The sequence below is a fragment of the Balaenoptera acutorostrata genome, chromosome 1, assembly GCF_949987535.1.
Source record: "Balaenoptera acutorostrata chromosome 1, mBalAcu1.1, whole genome shotgun sequence".
Lineage (NCBI taxonomy): Eukaryota > Metazoa > Chordata > Mammalia > Artiodactyla > Balaenopteridae > Balaenoptera > Balaenoptera acutorostrata.
In genome coordinates, this window is record NC_080064.1 from 149,293,495 (window position 1) to 149,318,728 (window position 25,234).

Below are 25,234 nucleotides of genomic sequence, written 5' to 3' on the forward strand. Positions count from 1 at the left end.
AGAATCAACATTGTGAAAATGACTATACTACCCAAAGCAATCTACAGATTCAATGCAATCCCTATCAAATTACCAATGGCATTTTTTACGGAGCTAGAACAAATCATCTTAAAATTTGTATGGAGACACAAAAGACCCCGAATAGCCAAAGCAGTCTTGAGGCAAAAAAATGGAGCTGGAGGAATCAGACTCCCTGACTTCAGACTATACTACAAAGCTACAGTAATCAAGACAATATGGTACTGGCACAAAAACAGAAACATAGATCAATGGAACAAGATAGAAAGCCCAGAGATTAACCCACGCACCTATGGTCAACTAATCTATGACAAAGGAGGCAAAGATATACAATGGAGAAAAGACAGTCTCTTCAATAAGTGGTGCTGGGAAAACTGGACAGCCACATGTAAAAGAATGAAATTAGAATACTCCCTAACACCATACACAAAAATAAACTCCAAATGGATTAGAGACCTAAATATAAGACTGGACACTATAAAACTCTTAGAGGAAAACATAGGAAGAACACTCTTTGACATAAATCACAGCAAGATCTTTTTCGATCCACCTCCTAGAGTAATGGAAATAAAAACAAAAATAAACAAGTGGGACCTAATGAAACTTCAAAGCTTTTGCACAGCAAAGGAAACCATAAACAAGACGAAAAGACAACCCTCAGAATGGGAGAAAATATTTGCAAATGAATCAACGGACAAAGAATTAATCTCCAAAATATATAAACAGCTCATTCAGCTCAATATCAAAGAAACAAACACCCCAATCCAAAAATGGGCAGAAGACCTAAATAGACATTTCTCCAAAGAAGACATACAGACGGCCACGAAGCACATGAAAAGATGCTCAACATCACTAATTATTAGAGAAATGCAAATCAAAACTACAATGAGGTATCACCTCACTCCTGTTAGAATGGGCATCATCAGAAAATCTACAAACAACAAATGCTGGAGAGGGTGTGGAGAAAAGGGAACCCTCTTGCACTGTTGGTGGGAATGTAAATTGATACAGCCACTATGGAGAACAATATGGAGGTTCCTTAAAAAACTAAAAATAGAATTACCATATGACCCAGCAATCCCACTACTGGGCATATACCCAGAGAAAACCGTAATTCAAAAAGACACGTGCACCCGAATGTTCATTGCAGCACTATTTACAATAGCCAGGTCATGGAAGCAACCTAAATGCCCATCAACAGACGAATGGATAAAGAAGTTGTGGTACATATATACGATGGAATATTATTCAGCCATAAAAAGGAACGAAATTGAGTCATTTGTTGAGAAGTGGATGGATCTAGAGACTGTCATACAGAGTGAAGTAAGTCAGAAAGAGAAAAACAAATATCGTATGTTAATGCATGTATGTGGAACGTAGAAAAATGGTACAGATGAGCCAGTTTGCAGGGCAGAAGTTGAGACACAGATGTAGAGAATGGACATATGGACACCAAGGGGGGAAAACTGCGATGAGGTGGGGATGGTGATGTGCTGAATTGGGCGATTGGGATTGACATGTATACACTGATGTGTATAAAACTGATGCCTAATAAGAACCTGCAGTATAAAAAAACAAACAAAACAACTAATACTAAACTTTCATTGGGTTATTTGTATGGAAATATGTTAATATAAATGTTTCAGACATTACATGAAATTTCTAAAAATCTTATATTTGTATTTGTATGGAAATATGTATGGAAATATGTTAATATAAATGTTTCAGACAGTACATGAAATTTCTAAAAATCTTATATTTGTATTTGTATGGAAATATGTATGGAAATATGTTAATATAAATGTTTCAGACATTACATGAAATTTCTAAAAATCTTATATTTGTATTTGTATGGAAATATGTATGGAGATATGTTAATATAAATGTTTCAGACATTACATGAAATTTCTAAAAATCTTATATTTGTATTTGTATGGAAATATGTATGGAGATATGTTAATATAAATGTTTCAGACATTACATGAAATTTCTAAAAATCTTATATTTGTATTTGTATGGAAATATGTATGGAAATATGTTAATATAAATGTTTCAGACATTACATGAAATTTCTAAAAATCTTATATTTGTATTTGTATGGAAATATGTATGGAAATATGTTAATATAAATGTTTCAGACATTACATGAAATTTCTAAAAATCTTATATTTGTATTTGTATGGAAATATGTATGGAAATATGTTAATATAAATGTTTCAGACATTACATGAAATTTCTAAAAATCTTATATTTGTATTTGTATGGAAATATGTATGGAAATATGTTAATATAAATGTTTCAGACATTACATGAAATTTCTAAAAATCTTATATTTGTATTTGTATGGAAATATGTATGGAAATATGTTAATATAAATGTTTCAGACATTACATGAAATTTCTAAAAATCTTATATTTGTATTTGTATGGAAATATGTATGGAAATATGTTAATATAAATGTTTCAGACATTACATGAAATTTCTAAAAATCATATTTGTATTTGTATGGAAATATGTATGGAAATATGTTAATATAAATGTTTCAGACATTACAGGAAACGTCTAAAAATCTTATATGTTCTGGTATAATGTTATAAGTAATAATCCTAGTTATTACTTTAAAATGTATATCTCAGAAATAACTAATTTTCTTGTCAACTGCATTATTATGAACTTTCATCAAATCTTTAACCATGGTCATTTTTAAGTCTTTTGTCATTTACAGACAGTTCTGGGTGTACTCTGATGATTTTGCAAATATGTTCCTATAAAAGAGTTTCATCTTCAAGAAATTCATGGAAAAGACTCTGACAAGTACAGGTTTCTGGTAACTGACTGTACTGCTGAACTGAATGAATAAGCATTTTCAGAACTCTAATGAAAAACTGATGAACCCATAAAAGTGCTAACAAAAGATCAAGATGAAAAAAAAGAAATTAATTACATGGGACTGAGTGAACTGATGAGGATGAGTATAATTTTTGTGACTTTCTGTCTGAATTAAAAAAAAAAAAATCCCACAAGGACTCAGAGGAAAAGAATATACAAATCAATTTTCACTGCAAAGTAAAGGAGCTGTTACAGTGGAGGATTACTGGACTGAATGTCAATGTTATGACATAGTATAAGTGTGTTTCATGTTTGGTAATTGCAATCATTGTTGCTTTTGTTGTGGTCATCCATGTACAATGCTTGGTGTCAGTCTATCTATCTCTTGTAAAAATAAAATACAGTGTGTGTGTGTGGAAAAAAAAAAAAAAAAAAAAAAATCTCCATCAGCATGATGTACCCTCCTTTCTCAGGGCCTCCATCCAGCACAGAGATGTGTACGTAGTGTTTTTGACCCAAAGCAAAGCTTTGCTTGTAAAAATATCCCCATCTTCAAGGGTATTATACATTCCCCAGAAAGAAGGGCTTTGCCAGGTTAAACTGTAATTAACAAATAATAAAAACAGATGCCTTCTCTGAGATTTTTATAAAACTACACAACATACTTTCTTTTCTGATAATATTTAAGTAAGAAGTTTGAGTCAAGAAAGAACAGTAAACAACCAGAAAGTATAAAACCCTCAAAACTGAATTAGCCTAGTGAGTTTATTCCGGGAAGTTTAATAGCACATTTCTACTATAATGTTTATTAGCATGTTTTTCAAACACTTCAAACTGATTTTCTTTTTTTTAAAAAAGAATGGTTTAGATTTTCAGGAGCTGGTCAAACTGATTCATGTTAGAGCATTATTATATTACTTTTACCACTATTACCATAATTTGTTTAATATTGGAGTTAGAACAGTAATAATAATTAGATAACATAACCAGAAAAGAGAGAGGTGAACTGGCAGGAATGTAAGACCTAAGAGATACAACAATAAAGCAAACAGCAACTGAAATAACATATATAGAGAAGGAGAAATATTTTAAAAACCATATATTTAAAAATGTGGACAAAATATTAAAAAGGTCAGAACATTGACATTAGAATTGAAAATTAAAGGAGAGAAATATCTTAGAGAAGAAGGTTTTAAGTAGCTAAGAACATCTTCTAAAGTTTGCACGTGTTTCTAAAACTAAAGCATAAGAGAGTGATGTCACCAAGATGGTGATATAGCTTGTTCCTGACTTTGCTCCCCCTCATGAGAAGAACAACTAACAACTATTCGAGGACAAGACACCACTGACAGAATCCTAGGACATGGAAGTGAGGCTGAAGCACCCTCGGCACCCCAGAGATCAAGGCAGACTGCATTAGAAGAATGGATGTTACCTGAATCTATTATGGTAATCATTTCATTTCATGATCAAACCATCCTGCTGTACACCTTAAACCTATGCAGTGATGTATGTCAATTATTTCTCAATAAAACTGGGGAAAAAAAACTAAGACATGAAAAGGCCTAGTAAAAAGAGCGAAGATGGTTTAAACTTGAATTCTTGTACCACTAAAAAATAAATAAATAAGAGGCAGATAAATGGTTTCTGAAATTAGGGTGGGACTATAAATTCTGAACAACCAGCAATTTAAATTTCTTTCATAGAATGAAAAATAAATATTCAACTGTACCTTTTTGCTTACCTTCACTGTCATGGAATGACTCCCCCCCCCCCTTTTTTTTTTTTGGCTCTCTCACTGTTATGGATGAAATTGTGTTTTCCAAAAATATGGGTCGAAGTCCCTGGTACCTTGGAACATGACCTTATTTGGAAATAAGGCCCTTGCAGATGTAATTAGTTAAGATGAATTCATACTGGAGTAGAGTGGGCTTTTCATTCAATATGACTGGTGTCTTTATAAGAAGAGGGAAATTTGGGCACAGCGACAGGAACACAGGGAGAATGCCATGTGATGACAGAAGCAGAGATGGGAATGACGCAGCTGCAAGCCAAGGACCAGCAAGGACTGATGGTCTCCTCCTCCAGAAGCGGGGAAGAAGCAAGGAAGGATTCTACCAGTCTCAGAAGGATCCTGCCCCTGCTGGCATCTTGATTTTGAACTTCTATGAGAGAATGACTTTCTTTAGTTTAAAGCCACCCAGTTTGTGGTACTTTGTTATGACAGCCCTGGGAAACAAAGACAGTCACTGTGTTGTCCTGCAAACCCAAGAGAAAAGTCTAACTAAAGGAGAAGGGTTAGGAGAGCAGTGTCAGTTCCAGCAAAAACTTACCTGCAACGTAGTCGCCAAAGCCAATGGTTGTTAAAGTGATAACCACAAAATAAATGGCGTCCAGGGCACTCCAGCCTTCTATGTGCTTGAATATGATTGCAGGCAGAGCAACAAAGAGTACACAGCCAAACAGTATAAATATGATTGTTGAGATGATTCGAATCTTGGTTTGACTAACATTCCACTTCTAAGGATGAGAGAGAGAGAGAGGGAGAAATCGATTGAGATAGATTATCAATGTACCTGTGAAGTTGACCTATATATCAATACACTGTTATTAGCAAATTAGTAAATGAGAATGGTATTTTATTCCCTCTTATAATTAATTTTAATTGTCTTTACTTACAAATATTGGATATAACATGAATAACTGAAAACAACCAATGCTAATAATGATGCTACTTTACCCTTACATAGCTTTACAACAGGTAAATTACTTTCTAAAGTAAATTACATTTGCTCTGAGAATAAAATTTCAGATTTACATTGTTCTTTGTTTACCCGAACTACTTTTGAAATATTTCTATTCTATAGGCATACCACTCATTGCATGCCAAAGATAATCTAGAAATATATGAAATGGAGAAAACTAAACCATGAATTAAATATCTACTGTTGATAATTGATAAAATTATTAATTTCATGAAGACTTTTCCCTCTCACTCCTACCACATTTTCCTATCATTCTTCAATTGGTTAAAGTGAAATACTAACAGACTTAAAGTCCACAGTTGATTCCCATGTGAACCAGATGAACTACCTCTCTGTTCTATGGCCTTAAGCTGTACAACTAAATATACCAGACATGGTATGCAGGCAAGGATAAGTCTTCAGCACCCCTAAGCTACAGCTGCCCTCAGAGGACCCATATTTTTTCACTCCTTCCCTTCTCAGAAATCTCTACAGCATAACATAGTAAGTGAAGTATGTACATACAGCCATTTACCTCCATATCTCTTTTTGTCATTATCACTATATATTTCATCTCCCTGGATCTGTCTTATCTACCATGACAATTATACGTCACATCCCCACCATATAAAAATCACTGAATTTTAGAGCTTGAACATTTTCTAGAGATAAAGATCTATAAAACCATCAAATGGAAAGTGGAAATAAAAGTTTCTCTAGTCTATCACCCTTATCATATACATGAGAGTTAAATGAATTCATGTTTGTAAAGTTCTCAGAACAGAGCTTAGTACTAAATGTTGAATCTTGACTACTGGGATGTATTCACTACCAGAGCATGGGATTTATTTTATGCACTGATGTGGATACAGCATGAAAAACATTCTCCAGCATCCTGTAGTCACTCAAACATCTGTTGAATGAATGAATGAAGAACAATTCAGCATTATCAAGTTCATGCCACTAACCTACCCTCTAAGTTAATGTAATACAAGATACTTTTAATATCAATATAAGAAAAGTATAACACCCAAAAAAGGATAAAACAGCTAGTTTGGAAGAACCATGCCTTCTTTACTCTAACAGTAAAAATATTTGAGAATGAACTTTGAACTTAATATGAAACATATCTAATGCTAAAACTGGAGTTATAATTTAAATTGAAAAACTAATACTCAGTGGTCTTATTTCATCAATAGAGTTAAATACTTTGTCGATTTTTTTATGAAAAGATAAATTATTGAATAATAAATAAAATGTAATAGTAGTGACAGTACTAACAAACCATTTATAATCTCAGTCTCTAACACAATTATTTTCTTTATTCATAATTTTTTTTCAAGAGTAGAAGCCTGTCATCATGATATTATTTTTCATTTAAAATCTAATTAGAGCATTTTCATTTTTTCTATTGAATATAATATACCCATGAACATCTTCATGTGTATCACTTTTGGTTCTACTAAATTACATCCCTTAGTTAAATCTCTATCAATAACATTACTAAATTAAGTTATATGATCCCCTTTATCGTGTTTGCTATGTATTATTTGATCCTTCACAAAAGGGCTATTTGAAGTTTACTAGCTATGTTAGGCTTTCACTTATAATATCTCTAACTCTCAGAGTAATGCCTCATCATCAGTACCATTGTTCACATTATATAAATGGCAAAATGGAGATTTAAGGGTAAAATAACTAGCTTAAGTGAATATAGCTAGGAGACAATACATCTGGAATTTGAACCCAGGACTGCCAGATTTCTACTTCTTTTCCATATATTTTGCTTTTTCTCATTCATTAATGAGAAAGTATAAAAATTCTTCATTTGAAGAAGTATAAAAATAACTATACAGTGAGTTACTTACAAATAGAGGTACATATAAATTGTTATAGAAAACCCAGTAACTGAACGTCTAACTGTATCTGAGGTGAAGAGAAAAGTTATAATATTTTTAAAATTTAAATGATTAACATATGTAGTTAAAAAGCTATTGTACTCACAATAAATGTATCTTCCACTTTTGCAATTCCTTTTCCAAATATGGTTCCTAGTTGATCTCCAACTCCAGCCAACAGAAAACCAAAGAGGGGAATTCCCAGTAAGGCATAGATGATACAGAATATTTTTCCCCCTTCTGTGCGTGGTGAGATGTTTCCAAATCCTAAAAAACACAAAGAAGAAGAATTCAGCTGTTTATAAATGAGTAATAGTTTAAAACATATGACCTCAAGATTGATTCAGAAATTCCCAAATATTATAAGATATCAATCCTAGATTTCAACTAATTAAGAATCTCTTTATACCACATAAGCTTTTAATGTAAAATCCTCTTATAAACAAATATTTTAACAATCTACAAAATATAGCTAATGCTCCAATTAAACTAGATGATGAAAACTGAGGGAGTAACACATGTAATAAAGTCAATGTTTTCATTAAATTTACCTCTACCTCTCTATACTGCTAATCCTGTTGACTACAAAGTTTTCGTTGTCATTTACTAAGAGTGTATTGCCTTCATTTAAGAGTATTCAAATATGCTTAAATTATTTAGTTTAAAGTTTAATAACAACTTTTAAATTTTGTTTCCATTCAAGTACCTACCAAAAAGCAATAAATAAAAACTTAAAATTATCAAACCTTTTTAAAGTTCTGAGGATTCTGAAGGCTTTTCAATTTTGTGCAAGGATGGCTCTACTTGTTATGATTAAATCAGCTCAACTTTATTCCCCCCCTTTTTAAGAACAAAAGCAATGTCTACAAACATGTTTGAGGTAAAGAACGCATGTTCTCTAGAAGTACATAGAGTATCTTTTTTGATACGTAATCCTCTCATTGTCTTTCACATTAAATTAACCTGGAATTTTAGTTTTAATTTCCTCTTTTACTCAAGAATGTGGATCGGGATTTTAAGATTGGCATTTTGTTGCTACTTTCTAGTTTTATGACTATTATTGTCAAAGAGTATGGCCTGTATGATTTTTACTTTTTGCAATCTATTGAGATTTTCTTTGTGGCCTTATAATGGCCAATTTTTGTATTTGTTTCATTGTTTTGTTTTTTTTTTTAATTTTTTTATTTTATTTATTTATTTATTTATGGCTGTGTTGGGTCTTCGTTCCTGTGCGAGGGCTTTCTCTAGTTGTGGCAAGTGGGGGCCACTCTTCATCGCGGTGCGCGGGCCTCTCACTATCACGGCCTCTCTTGTTGCGGAGCACAGGCTCCAGACGCACAGGCTCAGTAATTGTGGCTCACGGGCCCAGTTGCTCCGCAGCATGTGGGATCTTCCCAGACCAGGGCTCGAACCCGTGTCCCCTGCATTGGCAGGCAGACTCTCAACCACTGCGCCACCAGGGAAGCCCTGTTTCATTGTTTTTTGAAAATAATCTGGATGTTCTATTTGTTGGAAACAAAAAGGGCATATATTATCAAAGGGATTCATATCATCCCCCCAAATCCAGTCCTAATGTGGTTCCCTCACAAAACTTGCCCTGGAGGAGGAGGGGATGGGCTAATATTTGGTCATTTTAGCGCATACATTTTTCTCCCCATAATATTTCCATCTTTTTCTTCTTCCTACTCAGTCAATTTGGTATTCATTGCTAGTCAATTCATCTATTGAGGGTTGTGGGTTTTTTCAAATGCATCTAATTTTCAAGAACATTGCCTGTTTTCTTTAGTCGGTTCTTATGCCATGAAAATAATAATTACATTCATTTCTTTGTTTTAACAATGTTGTACCATATATTAACTCTATTCCTTGAGAGAAATCCTATACTTCCTTTATTTAGGTGACTTTCTTCAAGTGTCTGAGAATTCCTGGTCATATTTTCATACTTGTAAGCACAGTATAATAGTAGTTTGGTTAGTTTTTGTGGCTGAAATGTATTTCCCAGCCTCAGTGAGAATCGTGGTTGATCTGGTGGTGCATGTAAGATTCTCTTCAAAGGAGTGTGGTTCAAGTAGTGTTGGCCGGAAAGAAGGGGGCTGGCATCTGATTGGCCTTTCACATAGATGTGCACCTCACAGAACTTGACAGCAGGGTTTCCTAACTCCTCATGGCAGCCTCCAGTTCACAGCTGCCTTTCTGCTTCTCAGACCTGCTGACTGCTTGGGGAACATGATGTAAGCTGTCTACACATTTAACTCATTTACCTTCCATCTGCTCTTATCTACTAATGCCTTGGAACACTGAACATCAGGGCAATATGTACAAAGGTCCATCCAGGGCAAGTGTGGAAAAGGCCGAGAAGTCTTGTATCAAGGTAACTTGAAGAAGAAAAAGCCCATCACAAAGGTTACACAGAATGCTTAAACTGGACTATTTGGGACGGTGCACCATTTCTGTACACTATCCAAGATGGAACTCAACAATTTCAACCCTGTCCTCTATTCTAGCATCAATAAGCAGAATACCAATAACAAGAGAGCCTTGCTAAATCAGCAGTGTGGACTGTTTTTTTTTTTTAATTAATTAATTTATTTATTTATTTATTTTTGGCTGTGTTGGGTCTTCGTTTCTGTGCGAGGGCTTTCTCTAGTTGTGGCAAGCGGGGGCCACTCTTCATCGTGGTGCGCGGGCCTCTCACTATCGCGGCCTCTCTTGTTGCGGAGCACAGGCTGCAGACGCGCAGGCTCAGTAGTTGTGGCTCACGGGCCTAGTTGCTCCGCGGCATGTGGGATCTTCCCAGACCAGGGCTCGAACCCATGTCCCCTGCATTGGCAGGCAGATTCTCAACCACTGCGCCACCAGGGAAGCCCCCAGTGTGGACTGTTTTGACCTGGGTTCTCTGATTATTCCAGAGAGTCCTGCTAAGATCCAACACTATTTTATTGCCTCTCCAGATGAATAACCATGTGACCTGAAGTAGGGCAGGCATCTGAATTATCCCATACCATCCCATTTTATCTTTTTGCATAAGAGGACGAATGTCTTCAAAGTTATGTCCATAAGAAGTAACCTACTTCCAGAAAGGGTCAAGGATCAAAAAGAAAAGATACAACGTTTTTTTAAATACTGACTGTGGCACTGCTATAAATAGGCTCTGCAGTTTGTTTAAAAAATAAAAGCCTAAGTATCAGAGGGCTCAATTTGATCTGCCCCACACAAGTTAAAAGGGCATAGGAAAAAAGGGCTCCAACTTTTCATCCATCACTGACTCAGATTTGGCCCAGAAGCCACTGGAACATCTTCAGAAAAGGGGACAGAGGATTTCCTCAGAAAGTCTGTTTATATCACAAATGAAATGGCCCCAAATCCAAAGAATTCTAGATGTAAGGAAAGCTAATCACCTTTCATGGATCAAAAAACAGAGACCAGTTCCTTGTGGCATCTCTGTACTTCCTCTTTATCATCTCCAAAATTAGCAGAAGGGAGAATGAAGGGAGTAGGGTTGAAGGATCCTGATATGATTCTTCTCTGAGTCTCTTCCTGCTTCACCTTCCAAATGTTTCTCTCGACACCGTTACGCTGAGCTCTCCAGCTGAATCTGTGCCTCAGAGGTCGCTGCCCTCACACAGTCACCCAGTGCACACACACAAAGTCACCTAGCCATTTTCTGACATAAAGGGCATGCCAACGACACCCTAAACATCTGCCCAGGTGAGAGGATCACGTGGTTGTTAAGGGGATGTTCCTCACGTTTTCTCCTCTTCCCTACATAAAATAAGAGTGGTCTTCTCTCCACGGATACACCACAGGGTCTAACCCAAGAACAGACCCTGGTTAAATGACTTTATATTATTAATGGACTTACAAAAAGTGTCCATTGACTCTAAGCCATACAGTATGCCAAGCTTTTAAAATATTAATCTTAGTGGTTGTCTGGACTTCCTGACCCTTCCCCGTGGTTAGTCAGCAGCACCTTCCTTGCCTCAGGGTGAAACAGACTGTTTTGGCAAGAAGAAAATGGAAAAGAAACAATATTAAATTTTATTTTCTTTTAACTCCTAAATTAAGGTGTTCACACTCAAAATGCTTTGCCTGAGGAGAGCAGCTGTCAGTTTATAGCATCGCATATGCGTGGCAAGAAAGTTATAAGAGAGACGGTCAATCCAGCTTCCAAAGAGCTTAATGGAACAGACAAGACTGAAGATGGATGGCGCCTGACCTTGGAGGAGGCGGGGTGAGGCAGACACCAGAGGATAGGACCTGCGAGGAGGAGGGGGTTTCAAAGATACCCTGAAGCTGTCTTGAGAGATCAGTGGTTAAATTCTCAGGAATTCTGCAAGTCAGCTGACTTCACATTGATAGTTTGAAATCAACTGTAGTAGGAATACTTACACCTCAGAAATTGGCAAGCGCTACAGTTTAGGGCTCCCCCCCGCCCCCAGCTACCTAATATTGACCAATACACTACAGAATAAGACAGAGTCAAATTTGAGAGACCGTACATAGTCTGTGCTAGACATCTGGATGGAAGCCTGTAGGCCAACCCCTGACATTTATATAAATACAGCACCAGAATAGCTATAATCTCGTCTTCACATCACTTTAAGGGAAGGGCTTTCCATGGAAAGCTATTGCAGGTCCATTGTAAGTGGATTACCTAGCAGGAGGCCCATATATGTCACCCCATCTGAACAGCCCCAAGTGGACAGGTCACTTTTCTGCCAGAATTTATTAATACTACAAATAAATAATACCCCTTCAAGCACTGTGCACACTTGCAATTATTTAATTATTTGCAACAATTGATTTAATATCTATATTCCTCACTTGACTATGAGTCCCATGAGTGTAGAGATTGATTTATTGTTTACTTATATGTTAAAACTATAATTCCAAAACCTTACTGGCTTATTAACTAGTGTATTAATTGACAATCAAGAAATACTTCTTGACTGGTTGACTGACATATAAACCTAAAAAATTCACAAAACTTTAGAAAGAGGGTAGAGAAAAATAAAAGCATACAGAGAAATACAATGTTTCTGTATGAGAACTCATAAAAAAACTAAATTTCTCTCCCACTAGTTACTAAATTTACTATCTTTGCAATCAAAATTCCATAGTTTAAAAAATTTTTACAACCTAATGAAATGATCCTAAAATTCATCTGGAATAAAATTAACAATAACAGTCAATAAATATTTAAAAGCATGACTAATATGAGGCAAAATTTACTTCCAAATTAAAACTACATTATCTATAGTTTTAATAATTAAAACTGTGGAAAATTAATGAATGAAAACAACAGAAAGCATAGAAAAGACCCAGCATATAACTGAATGTACTGTTTGATAAATATGACATTTCATATCAATGTAGAGTTAGAGAATCAATTAGAATTGATTATTAAGTAAACAATGATGGGGTAAATAGTAAGCCAATTAGAAATAAATTATGTCCTTGCCTCATGGTATACACTAAATACTACCAGATAGATTAAATAATCAAATATAAAGAAAACGTGACCATAAAATGTACATGAAAGGACAGGAGAATGATTCTCTAAATATAACTCCTAGGACAGAACCATAAAGAAATGAAGGATAAATACAACTACACAACAATATAACAATGCTCTATGTCAAAAGAAGAACACAAATTCTATGTAGAGGCAAAGTGTTTTTATCGAGAGGCAGTGCAGAAAAGACCCAATCGCCTCTGCTACTGGTCCTACCAGGGCTCTTCTTGATCAAACAGGCAAATTTTCACTTCACTTGCAGGGCTGAAGTTGTCCTGAACCTATCATGTCTGCATTTGTGATCTGAGATGTTCAAATTCAGACTTCTGCCTTTCGTCTCCAGCCTTAATATGTAGACCTTGGATTGTTACTTACAAATATACCTGTTACTGGGAAATATCAAATATCCATAATGATACATTGATAAACCCCAAATACATTATTGGTTATGAGTACTTGGAATATTTACTGAAAGACAGTCAAGTGGCCAACTTTCACAAACAAGTTCACTTCTACTGAAAAACGTCAGACTAAACCTGTAATAAGCAACACTATTGGATAATAGCAGCCTTTCTACCCTCTGCCTCAGACTGCCTGAAATTAAGTAACATAGTTAAACTGTTTAGACTTGTTGGCTGCAGCACACATACTCTAGATTTAAGAGCACTATTTGACTAATAGGCAGTTCATGCAGATCTTTAATCTCTTAGTCAGCTTCCAATGTGGAAACAGTAGTTTATGATTACATTTACTGACAACAGCAAGGATAAAAGCAACAATAAATTGAAATTGCATTCATATAGTCCATTCTAAAGTTAAATCCAGCTTAAAATACACACCTAAGTAATTCTGACCAAAAATTTAGGAAGTAGGTTCTATTACCCCAATCTCACGGAGAAGAAATTTAGATAAGAAAAAATGCATTACTATTATTTTACTTTTGATCAATTTTATATCATAAGGTAGCAAGCTCTACACAGAAATCAAATATCACCACAGCAATGAGTATGATTTAATTCTGTTTGATGAAAAAGTATTCAATAAATATTACATGCCAAACACTGTGCAAGATACTGCAGACACAAAAATGAAGAAAGCACTGCTTCAAAAAATTCCAAGTTATGAATAAAATCACCTAAATACGATATCTACCAACTTTTCTTTAAACATTAATGAAGGTACACAAATAGACAAAGATTTGCTACACTGAAAACCAAAAATAGCAATGTGTGTGTGAGGAATACTCCCATTAAAACACTGCACTTATGCTGGGTTAGCGCAAGTTTGGTCCCATATTTTACTTGGATCTCTGTAATATAAGAGCAAGCCAGCTAGGAAGTGGCTAAGCTAGGTCTATTCAAATACTAAATCTACTCAGAGGCCACAGGTACTCTCAATATGCAGCATTTAAGCACTGGTAGTAGGACAGACCCAAGAAAAGCCTTGAAATAGTCTATACTGAGACATAAAATGTTAATGTCATGTGTCAGGAAATTCTGCAAGGACCCCGTAGATAAATAGAGTGAGAAGTAAAAGGAGAGTGAAAAAGAGTAGAATATAAACCACTCAACATAAGCCTCTAAACAAAAGTCTATGAATAATGCAAATGCTAAGAAGCAAAAACACAAACAACCACTAAAGCAGTAATTTATCTAAATGAGAATAATTTCATGGGACAGTCTGAACTTAAATTTTGAAAGAGGTATATTAGAATATCCAGAGATAAAAACAAAATTTTTAGTGAAATTATGCAATAAAAAGGTATAAAGATATGAATAGACAGATAAGAAAGGGGATGTGTAAGAAATCTTGGAAATGAAACATACTAATTTTTAAAGAAATAAAATAGATGAAATAGACTGATAGAGGTGAAGAAAGAATTAATGAATTTGAAGGTGATGTTGAATAATTCATAAAGAACCCAACTCAGAAAGGAAAGGGGACTTAAAAACATGAAGGAGGCCTTTAGAGACAGAAAATTAAAAACATGAAGGAGGCCTTTAGAGACAGAGACATGAGAATTACAATCATGTAAGTCCAGAAGAAGAAAATGGAATGACTAAGACAGAAACAGTATTTAAACTGAGAATTTTCAAGAATTGAATATCTGTGGATCCATGTTGAAAGTGCACTCAGTATTGAACATGGTAAATAAATGTAAAATCCACACCTAGACATGTAATAGAGAAACCAAAGAATATAGGAATCAAGATAAAATCCAAAAAGCTATCAGCCACATAATAGAGAAACCAAAGAATACAGGAATCAAGATAAAATCCAAAAAGCTATCAGCTAGAAGGAGGGAAAAGATTACTTAAAAAGGATTGGGCTTCCCTGGTGGCGCAGTGGTTGGGAGTCTGCCTGCCAATGCAGGGGACACGGGTTCAAGCCCTGGTCTGGGAAGATCCCACATGCCGCGGAGCAACTAAGCCCGTGAGCCACAGCTACTGAGCCTGCGCGTCTGGAGCCTGTGCTCCACAACGGGAGAGGCCATGACAGTGAGAGGCCCGCGCACCGCGATGAAGAGTGGCCCCCGCTCGCCGCAACTAGAGAAAGCCCTCGCACAGAAACGAAGACCCAACACAGCCAAAAATAAATAAATTAATAAAAAAAAAAAAAAAAAAAAAGGAACAATACATGAGCAATAATAGTCATTGTAAAATAATGGAGTAACATGTTCAAAGTGCTGATAAAACATAACCATCATCCTGAAAATTTCTATTTAGCTAAACTATCAAAAAATAATGAGGGACCTATTTTAGCAATTTTCAGACATACAAAATCCAAGAAACCTTACCATCCAGGGAACTCCTACTAAAATAACTATCTAGGTGTGCTTGAGAAATTATATACTTCAGAAAAAAGAAAGGAGCCTAGCAGGAAAACATAGCATAGGAGAAACAAAAGTGGGCAGAGAAATGGGAAAAAAAAGTAAAAAATTTAGTCAACTACTAACTGCAAAACATGTGCACACACAGAAACACACACATGCAAACACTAAAAGTAAACAATGGACAACAGTAAACACAATGGATGGGAAAATAGAGGTTCAATAAGTAAGTTAACTGTTGTTTGGCTAACATATAGAATTAAAAGTATTAGTTAAAAATGTGTTAAAGAATAATAGCAACCACTATCAATACAACAAAAGGTAGAAAAATAGGGAAAGAAGAAACAAAGAAAGAGGATGACATAAAATAACACGAATAGAAGAAAACCCAAATATATCAACAATCACAATTTATGTAAATAGACTAAAGGCAAAGACAGGGATTATTAGAGTTTATAAAAATATCACAGTTCAGATAAAAACAAAGGGATAGAAAAAGATTTGTTAGCAAATTCTTATTCAAAGAAAATCAGCATAGCAATATTAATATCGATCAAATAGATTTAAAGGCTACACATATTTCTAGTAATAATGAGAGTGACTATGTACTCTAATAGTAGAGATGTTATAGTAATCATGATTCTGTATGTGCCAAATACCGTAACTTCATAAACTGTTAAGCAAAAGCTGACAAAATTATAAGAAAGTGACAAACCTACATTCATTCAACATCAGAAAAGCAGCTAAAGCAATATACCACATTTGCAGATTGAAAGGGAAAACAATAGGACAATCTCAACAGATTCACTCATTCAACTTATTCAAGTAATATTTATTGACTGCAATGCGTTAATCATTATAAATACAATAAGTGAACAAAAGAAGAAAGTCTTCTTTGTTCAAATGGAGCTACTCTGGTTTTAGACAGTAAAGAAAATAAACAGAATAAATTGTAATTGTTAGAAGTCATTGCATGGTATAACAAATAGAAAAGAATGGGAGTTATTAGGAATATGGCATGTAGGATTGTAATTTTAAATGGTGTAGTCAGAGTGGGCTCCACGGAGAAGGTGACAGTTGAGGAAAGATTTGAAAGAGGTGAAGGGAGAGGTCCATGGAAATATCCGGGGGAAGAGAGGAATGAGCTGGTGCAAAGGACCTGAGGCAGAAGTGAGCCTGGCACATGTGAGGGAGACTGAGGAGGCAGGTGAGGCTTGAATGACAGGGGACAGTGGTAGGACCTGCCAGGGTCTGATTATAGGGGTCTAGTGTAACCTCGAAGGCCTCATAGGTATAAGGATGCAGAAAAGCATTTGATAAAATTGATCACTCTAAAACAGACCTAGAAACTAGAAACGGAAGGAAATTTATTAACCTGGTTTTTGTTTTTAAACTCATTTATTTTTTGGCCACACCACGCAGCATACGGGATCTTAGTTCCCCGACTAGGGATCGAACCTGCGCCCCCTGCAGTGGAAGCATGAAGTCTTAACCACTGAGCCGCCACAGAAGTCCTCAACCCGGTTTTTAATCAAAAAACTAAGAGCCAACATATACTTAAGGTGAAACTTCCAGGCATTGGGTTTAAGATCAGGAACATGAAAAATACATCATCATTATGACTTCTCCACTATATTGTATTGTGAGTCAATGCTATAGAATTAGGGGAAAAAAGGTATAAAATGAGAAAGTACAAGTTGAAGCTATTACTATTTTTTGTACAACATGCTTGTCTATGTAATAAAGCCAAGAACAGGTATACTGGATTCAAAGTCAAGAAAACAACAACCCAATAATAATAAATACTCATATGTGCTTATTATGTGCCAGGCACTCTTACAATCAATTAAACATATTGATTTGTTTACTTCTCACAATAACCAAATAACATATGTACTCCTATTCTCATTTTTCAAATGGAGTAACTGAAGCACAGAGAGGTTAAATAATTTTCCCAAGATTACACAGCTAATAAAGTAGGGGAGGTGGGATTTAAACCCAGGTATTTTAGGTCCAGTGTCTGGCTTTTTATCATCCACATCACAACATTCCTATACCCCCAGAAAAACCAACCAGCAAATGCAATACAAAATCAAAAGATCTCAATAACAATATTAATAAATATATCTAAGAACAAATATAATAATTAATATATAAGTATTTTCTAGATAAAATTATCTAAAAAGTTACAAAATGAATGACATAAAAGGCCTGAAGAAATGAAGAGAGCTACAGATATCAGCTTTACCAAGTGTATGTTAAGTATAAGGCAACTGCAATAAATATTTTGAAGGATTTTCAGTGCAAGTTGATGGAATTTTATAAAAGTAATAAAAGAAAGTAAAGGACCAATAGCTAAGAATATTTGGGGAAAAAGGTGGGAAGATTTGCTCTACATGATATCAAGACTTACTATAGCTATTAAAAAGCAATCTGATTAACCATTTGTACCATTTATTATAGTTCTTAAAAGCTAGAAACAGAAAATTACTGTCTTATCATGACAAAGAATATCTATCTCAAAACATTTAATATCATACTTAGTATTAAAGGTCAACAAGAAGAATCTCCTTAAAATCGGGGAAAAAGATATCCATTTTACAACTATTATTTTTTATTATTCTGAAAGTTCTAGCAGGTTTAACGGCAGTGAACATATAAAAGGAATAATTATTACAAAGAAGACAAATATTCGTTGTGTATGGAATTAAATTTCTTGTAAATACAGGAGAATATTGAAAATTGTCGAATAGAGAAAAGCTCAGCAAAACAGCTGAATGCATGATAAATATGCAGAAACCAACAGCATTATTCTGTTTTAGCACAATCTCAAATGTGCTAAATGAAATGGAAAAATACCTTATTTTCAATATTTAGGGAAATATGAAATACCTAAAAGTAATCTTATCAAGACATATGGAAGAGCTTTAGAGAACAGCTTGGGCTAGTGTAGAATGGGATGTAACAAAACATAAAAGAACAAGAAAGACTAGAATATTCTTTTTTTTTTAAAGCATCATGAATAAGTTAGAAATTGAATAATTATGCAATTAATAATGCTGAGCAAATTGGTTACTATTATGAAGAAAAAAATTCACACTATGTGAAAAGTAAGTACCATGTAAATGAAAGATACAAATAAATTAACCAAACTACTTCCTTATTGATCCCCTCTGATTATGTTTCGTCCTTTACCTCAAATGCACACCCTCCCCCTCCCACCACTCTTCACCTGGCTGATCCCTAAAATTCCATCATTACTTAGGTTAGAAATTAATTTCTCCAACAAGCCTTCCTTGAGCCCTCACTACATACCCCCAAGATTGGGCTTGGTCCCCCTCCTGTGTACACATTTCCTTTAACCTAAGACTTACCTCACTAGATTGTAATCATCAGTTCTGCAATTAGAAGTTCTGTGAGGGACCATGTTTTAGTTCTCACTGTAGCCCTAGTGCATTTTCATTGGACATCTAAATAAATATATTCTTTCTGAAACTCCCGTTCTACTCTCTGCCCCTCACCGCAGCCCTCTCTCCATTCTACTGAGGCAGTTTCTCATTTTTCAAGTGTTGAGGATTTCAAGAGTACCTGATTCGCTTTTAGAGCTTGGACCTAAAATGTTTTCAAACAGCTGGTTCGTTGTGGCTCTCGTGAAACCGTGGGGTTATGGAAAGATGCTCATAAAGGTATCCCTCTACTAACTCTCTTGTTATCCTTAAAAATCTCTTCTGTGCACAGGTTGTGATTTGAGATTTCTCTTTATTGTGTTGACTTCTGAATAGTACTTTTCCTTTTGAAATAATCAGATTAGCATATTTCATCTCCCTCCATCCAGTAATTCAGGATTTTGTTCTTAGTGGAAGACTAGCAGATAACTATCATGTTAATTCACTTTGTCTTGCCACTCTTTTTTAGTGACCTTTTTCTTGAATAACTTATGGATTGTCTGATAAAGACTTTCTTTAAGGAGCATTTTTTCATAGAAGCCTGCCCCTTCCCCAGCCCTGACATCCCCATATCAGGTGTGCTGAGGAGGCTCCTGAACTCTGTGTCATGGGGACAATACCCTGACCCAACACGTATGGCCTCACCACCATCTTGTTAGATTTCAATCAGTCACCAAAGGGCCAGAGTCCTCAAGTCTCCCTCAAGCCCAGATCCCAAAGCCGTATGGCTCTGTAGGCAATGAAGCAGATCCCCTCTCCATCACAACCCTTCCATTCTCCTTCCCTGCTTCTCAGTGGTTACAATGCCACTACTTCAGGGCATCAAAATAGACTGTGGTCTTTTCTCACCCAAATCCATCTCATCACGGTCCATTCTCCCTAAAGCACTGTTTCAATCTTTATACTCCATAGTTTGTAAAACCCTTAGGTGTTCCAAGGCCTTTACTTGCAAACCACCATTCCTATTTCCCAAAAACTCCCTGTTATGCAATTGTTCTATCAATACCTTCTGGTAACACCAGAGTCATCATTACTCACTGAAAAAAATAAACTAGACTCTTCTGATTCCTTACATTTTTTATGTTGTTTGCTCCTTCTAACTGGTACAAATGTGGCCCTTCAATTGTCATTTGCAATCGTTTCTGTCCTTTCTGCCCCCACCCCACCCCATACACCACTTTCAACACAGAGTCATTCCTTTCCCTTTCAACCAGTTGTGATCTTGCCTTCTTTCCACACACATAGTACTTTCTATTTCCTTTGGAGGGATTATGTATGACCCTAACATGAATTCTTACCATTTGGTCACATGCTTTTTTCTCTCTTCTGGATGACAAATTTCTTGGGAGCAAAAACACTGTTTTAGTCATTTTTCTTTCCTCTACATACAATGTGTGGTGCTTTGCTCATAGCAGATGTTCAAGAAAATAAGTTGAATTAAAAAGAAATGCCTATGGATTTTATTATATCCTATATTTTATTTAATAGACATGCTCAGATCTAAATGGTTCTGCTATACTAATTTTTTTACTCCTTTTAATTTTATTCAGGACTGACAAGAAAAAAGAAAGATTGATTTGTACAAATTTTATTTTTAAAAAAACCCTGAAAGTAACAATCAAAATATTATTTTAATATAAAACAATTTAAATTACTTTAGAGGCAGAAAAACATTAATATTGTAGGGCATAAGAATAAAATGTTGGAGGTGGGGTGAGGAGAACAACATAAGTTCAGAGTGTACTCTGTTAGCAACCTAAGAAAAAGAGGCAGCTGTTCAGAAAACATAGTGAAATGATAATCACACCTGGTCTTTTTTAAAAAGCTAGTCAAACCCACATCTCTGCCATATAAGCAAAGAAGCTAATCGAACACTGAAGAAGAAATATAGTTCCAGAAAAGTATGATTCTAATTAAGAGACAACTAAACAATGTCTTGATAAAAAGATGCAACCATTTCAGAACTTTCACAAAATAGTGTATTGTTCTTCTAGATCATTGGTTTTAAACCAAGGGTACACATCAGAATCACATAGGAAATTTTAAAAGTCCACCCCGGAACACCAAAATTATTGTCTTTCACTGGGAGAGGATGGGAATGTGCATATGTATTTTAAAATATCTACATAAGTGATTTTGATCTACACTCTGTGACAGAGGTAGGGTTTTATGGGTCTAAAGCTATACAATATGGGGGGAGAGTCTCTTCAGGAGAAAAGAATACAAAATTAGGAAGCAAACTGTATGTAGGATGACCTTGATTAGAGTTCCTCTTTTATCCCAGCTATGGTATTACTTTATTACTATATTTTCATTACCAAAAAAAAAAAAATAAGATAATTGTCATTACCAATAATAAAAATAATGGCCAACACTATTATTTATTGAACATTCTCTCTCTCTGTCTCTCTCTCACTACATGACAGATACAATGCTAGTCCCTTCATATGTATGCTTAATTCAACTTTCACAACCCTATGAGATGAAGTACAACTAATTATCTTCACTCTGAATGTCGAAACTGTTTATTGAAGCAATGTGTTCAAGGTTAAACACTTACTAAACATTAAGGCTGAGATTTAAACTGTTAACTCAATCACTTAGAGCACGTACTTGGGATCAAGGCTACAAATACCGTTCCTCAAACTTATGGGCTCAGTTGTTGAATAACCTGAGTATGAACTATACACTGGACATACCATTCTGCAGGTACTTGCTGTTGTACCTAGTCAGGCTGGGAAAGAATGTATAGGTGCATCAAAACAAACATGTCAGTTAAAGGAATTAAATCAAAGGGTTGTTCTGACCTTTTGTTTCACCATTAACATCACCAGCCTTCCTCTTGGCCCAGAAGCCACTGGCCTGCAGTTCAAACAGTATTTCACAAGATGGCTCCCTTGCTATCTTTAGCTGCAACTTACATCATAAAATCCTACATCACGGTTGAATAATGGCAAATCTATAGGAAGTTACATATTTCTTAAGTTGCTTTTTGATTTTTTTTGTTCACAAGATATAGTTATAAAATCTACAACTGTAGGTACATGTTGAAGGAAAATTCTCTCACAAAAGAATTGTGCCAAAGAACAACAATAATAATCTACCTGCAGGGCTTCCCTGGTGGCGCAGTGGTTGAGAATCTGCCTGCCAATGCAGGGGACACGGGTTTGAGCCCTGGTCTGGGAAGATCCCACATGCCAAGGAGCAACTGGGCCCGTGAGCCACAACTACTGAGCCTGCGCATCTGGAGCTTGTGCTCCGCAACAAGAGAGGCCGCGATAGTGAGAGGCCCGCGCACCGCGATGAAGAGTGGCCCCCGCTTGCCGCAACTAGAGAAAGCCCTCGCACAGAAACGAAGACCCAACACAGCCAAAAATAAATAAATAAATAAATAAATAATTTAAAAAAAAAAAAAAAAAAACTACCTGCATGTTGTTTCCAGCTTTTTATTTAATACATTGGAACTGCGTCCTATCCTCTTTTCACCTATGCAAACATGTGGGAGGAAGGAGAGAGATCCAGTGAGGGAAGCAGGAGTAAGAGAGCACATTTAAGTAGCAATAGAGCTTCACCCACCATCCCACCGGTGAGAACATCCTAGAGTGCACAGGACAAGGTAAAACAGCTCATTTCAAAGTCCTTCTCAGTCCCCACATGCCTCTCACAGTGAGAGCATCTAACTGTTCTGGACTGGATTCTAAGTGTTTAAGATGTGCATTTTGATAAAACATGACCACTAAATGTTGGCCAACTATTCCATCTGAAGCTCAAGCCAATAAACAGAAATCTGTTCAAGGTGTGATGAAATGATATTTCTATAAATGGCAGCAAATTCATGTGCCATTTAACTGCCTCTTATTATCTGGTTCTCCTCTTATCCCAAGAGGGCAGAAAAATGATCCAACAGCATCAAGGAAGTGGGGAACTATTTCTTAGCAAGAAATCTGGATAACTTACATTTTCCCACATAGAGAGAGAGATTATAGTCAGGGATCTGAACTCTGATAATGCATTTTCTGGAAATCACACCTTAAAGGTTATTGTTAAAAGAATCTTCCTGTAAGAACTTCAGTATAATTTGATCTTATCTTCCTGATCATACATGACATCAAACAATAAAATAGCAATAAAGAAAACCATACTACCTACTGGAAAACACTCTGTCTTTGACTAAACTTTGGTCCGGCTCTTCTGAGCTCCTGCTTTGACTGAGCCTTGGGTTCCCGTGTCCTTTTTTGTAAAGTCCAGTTCTAGTAAGAATCCTGTTGAGTCAGTTTAGCCAGAATCCCCCATCCTCAGTATTTGATCACCCTCGATATCTGATCAGTTTCCTTATCCTCCCATCATCGTCGCCCAGGTGATATCTGATTACCTCTGATAGGCCTTTAGCAAGAATCCCGTTAGGTCGGTTTGGCTAAAATCACCCCTTACTCCCTGTGTTTCCTTTTAGTAATTTTCTATCCACTGATTCCACACCCTGCTCCTTGGCTATAAATCCCTACTTTGCCTTGTTGTATTCAGAGTTAAGTCCAATCTCTCTCCCCCACTACAAAACTCTATTGCAGTGGTTCCTACACCTATCACAGTGGCCCTGAATAAAGTCTGCCTTACTATTCTTTAATGAGTGTCATTAATTTTTTTCTTTAACACTGTAAACAGTCAAATGATAAAACTATACAATCCCTCTAAAAGGAATATATTAGACATAATAAATGCAAAATTTTTTTCTTTTTTCATTTTAGAAAGTTGGATCTTGGAGGACATTCATAATCTGAATTGCCAAGAAAGCTACACTATCTTTGATATGCAATAATTTTCCTCAATTGCAAACAGACTTACTCAAATCTACCTTCAAGGATACTGAGGGTGGTATAGCATAGTGACTAAAACTGTAGGCTCTAGAGCCCAAATATCTGGGATTGAATCCTAGCTTTGTCACTCTGTCACCGAGAAAACTACTAAAACCAAACAAAAAACTCTCTGTGCCTCAGTTTCCCCATTTGTAAAGAGTAATGAGGATTATGTGATATACTACACATAAAGGACATGGTATGGTGCTTGACACATGGCAAGTAGTCAGTGAGTATCCGCCGGCTAATGTTACTTTTCCGGCCATAAAGCATGGCTCAGGTACTGCCAGTGGTGCTCTGAAGAAATGTCCACTGTTGATGAAAACAATGGTGGTAAAGACGGTGAAGCTCATGCTGACACTACTTTTCCCACTGAAACACGTTTAGAGTAAGGAGGAGTTGAGCCAATATTCTTTTTCACGCATTTCACTGTGCAGATTATGCCATGGAACAAAAACAGCTATTTGATACCAATCAAATAATAGACAAAGCACTCTATGTTACTGCAATTCACCGTTTACTGTCACAGCCAAGCAGGCACTGGCAGCTATCGGATATTTCACCCTTCATTAGCAAGTGGTAAACATAATAATTGTATCATGGCAAAGCCTGTTATTTTGGAGGAACTACTTCAACATCTCTCACAGGATTGATGGAAAGTATCTTGTCTGAGATGGCCTAGTATTTTTCCATATTCACAATATAAACAACCACAAATTGAGAGGGAAAAGGCACCTGAAGTTTTTAAACAAAATCATAAAATGTAAGAATTGAAATGGCCAATAGAATTCTAACCCCATCATTCCACAAATATGGAAAGCTGAGACTAAGAAAATTGAAGTATTGGTAGTAATTAGGTAGCAGAGGTTGAAGAGACAAAATGCAAAGTTTTCAAGTGTTGAGTGTCCATATTTAATACAATTTAACATGAAATTATGGTGTAAGGAACTATGCTTGTCTTGGCTATTACCTTGGGGCAGTAATTCAAAACTCATCAACTACTGTCAGTGTCAGAAAGGAAAAGAGAGAGAATGTGACAGCCAACCTACCTGAAAGATGTATAATTATCCAGATACTGAACTTGAGTGACGACAGCTGAAGTTG

General features: G+C 35.8%; 1 protein-coding gene across 1 annotated transcript in view; it reads right to left on the minus strand.

Annotated features, from left to right (window-relative positions):
* Positions 1 to 25,234, minus strand: part of KCNK2 (potassium two pore domain channel subfamily K member 2) — a 159,094-nt gene that overhangs the window by 74,842 nt on the left and 59,018 nt on the right. The window contains exons 4-5 of the mRNA XM_007175574.2: positions 7,596 to 7,756; positions 5,181 to 5,367 (exon numbers count right to left, since the gene is read on the minus strand). Of these exons, the coding sequence (XP_007175636.1) occupies positions 5,181 to 5,367; positions 7,596 to 7,756 (348 nt within the window). The remainder of the gene's footprint in view (positions 1 to 5,180; positions 5,368 to 7,595; positions 7,757 to 25,234) is intronic.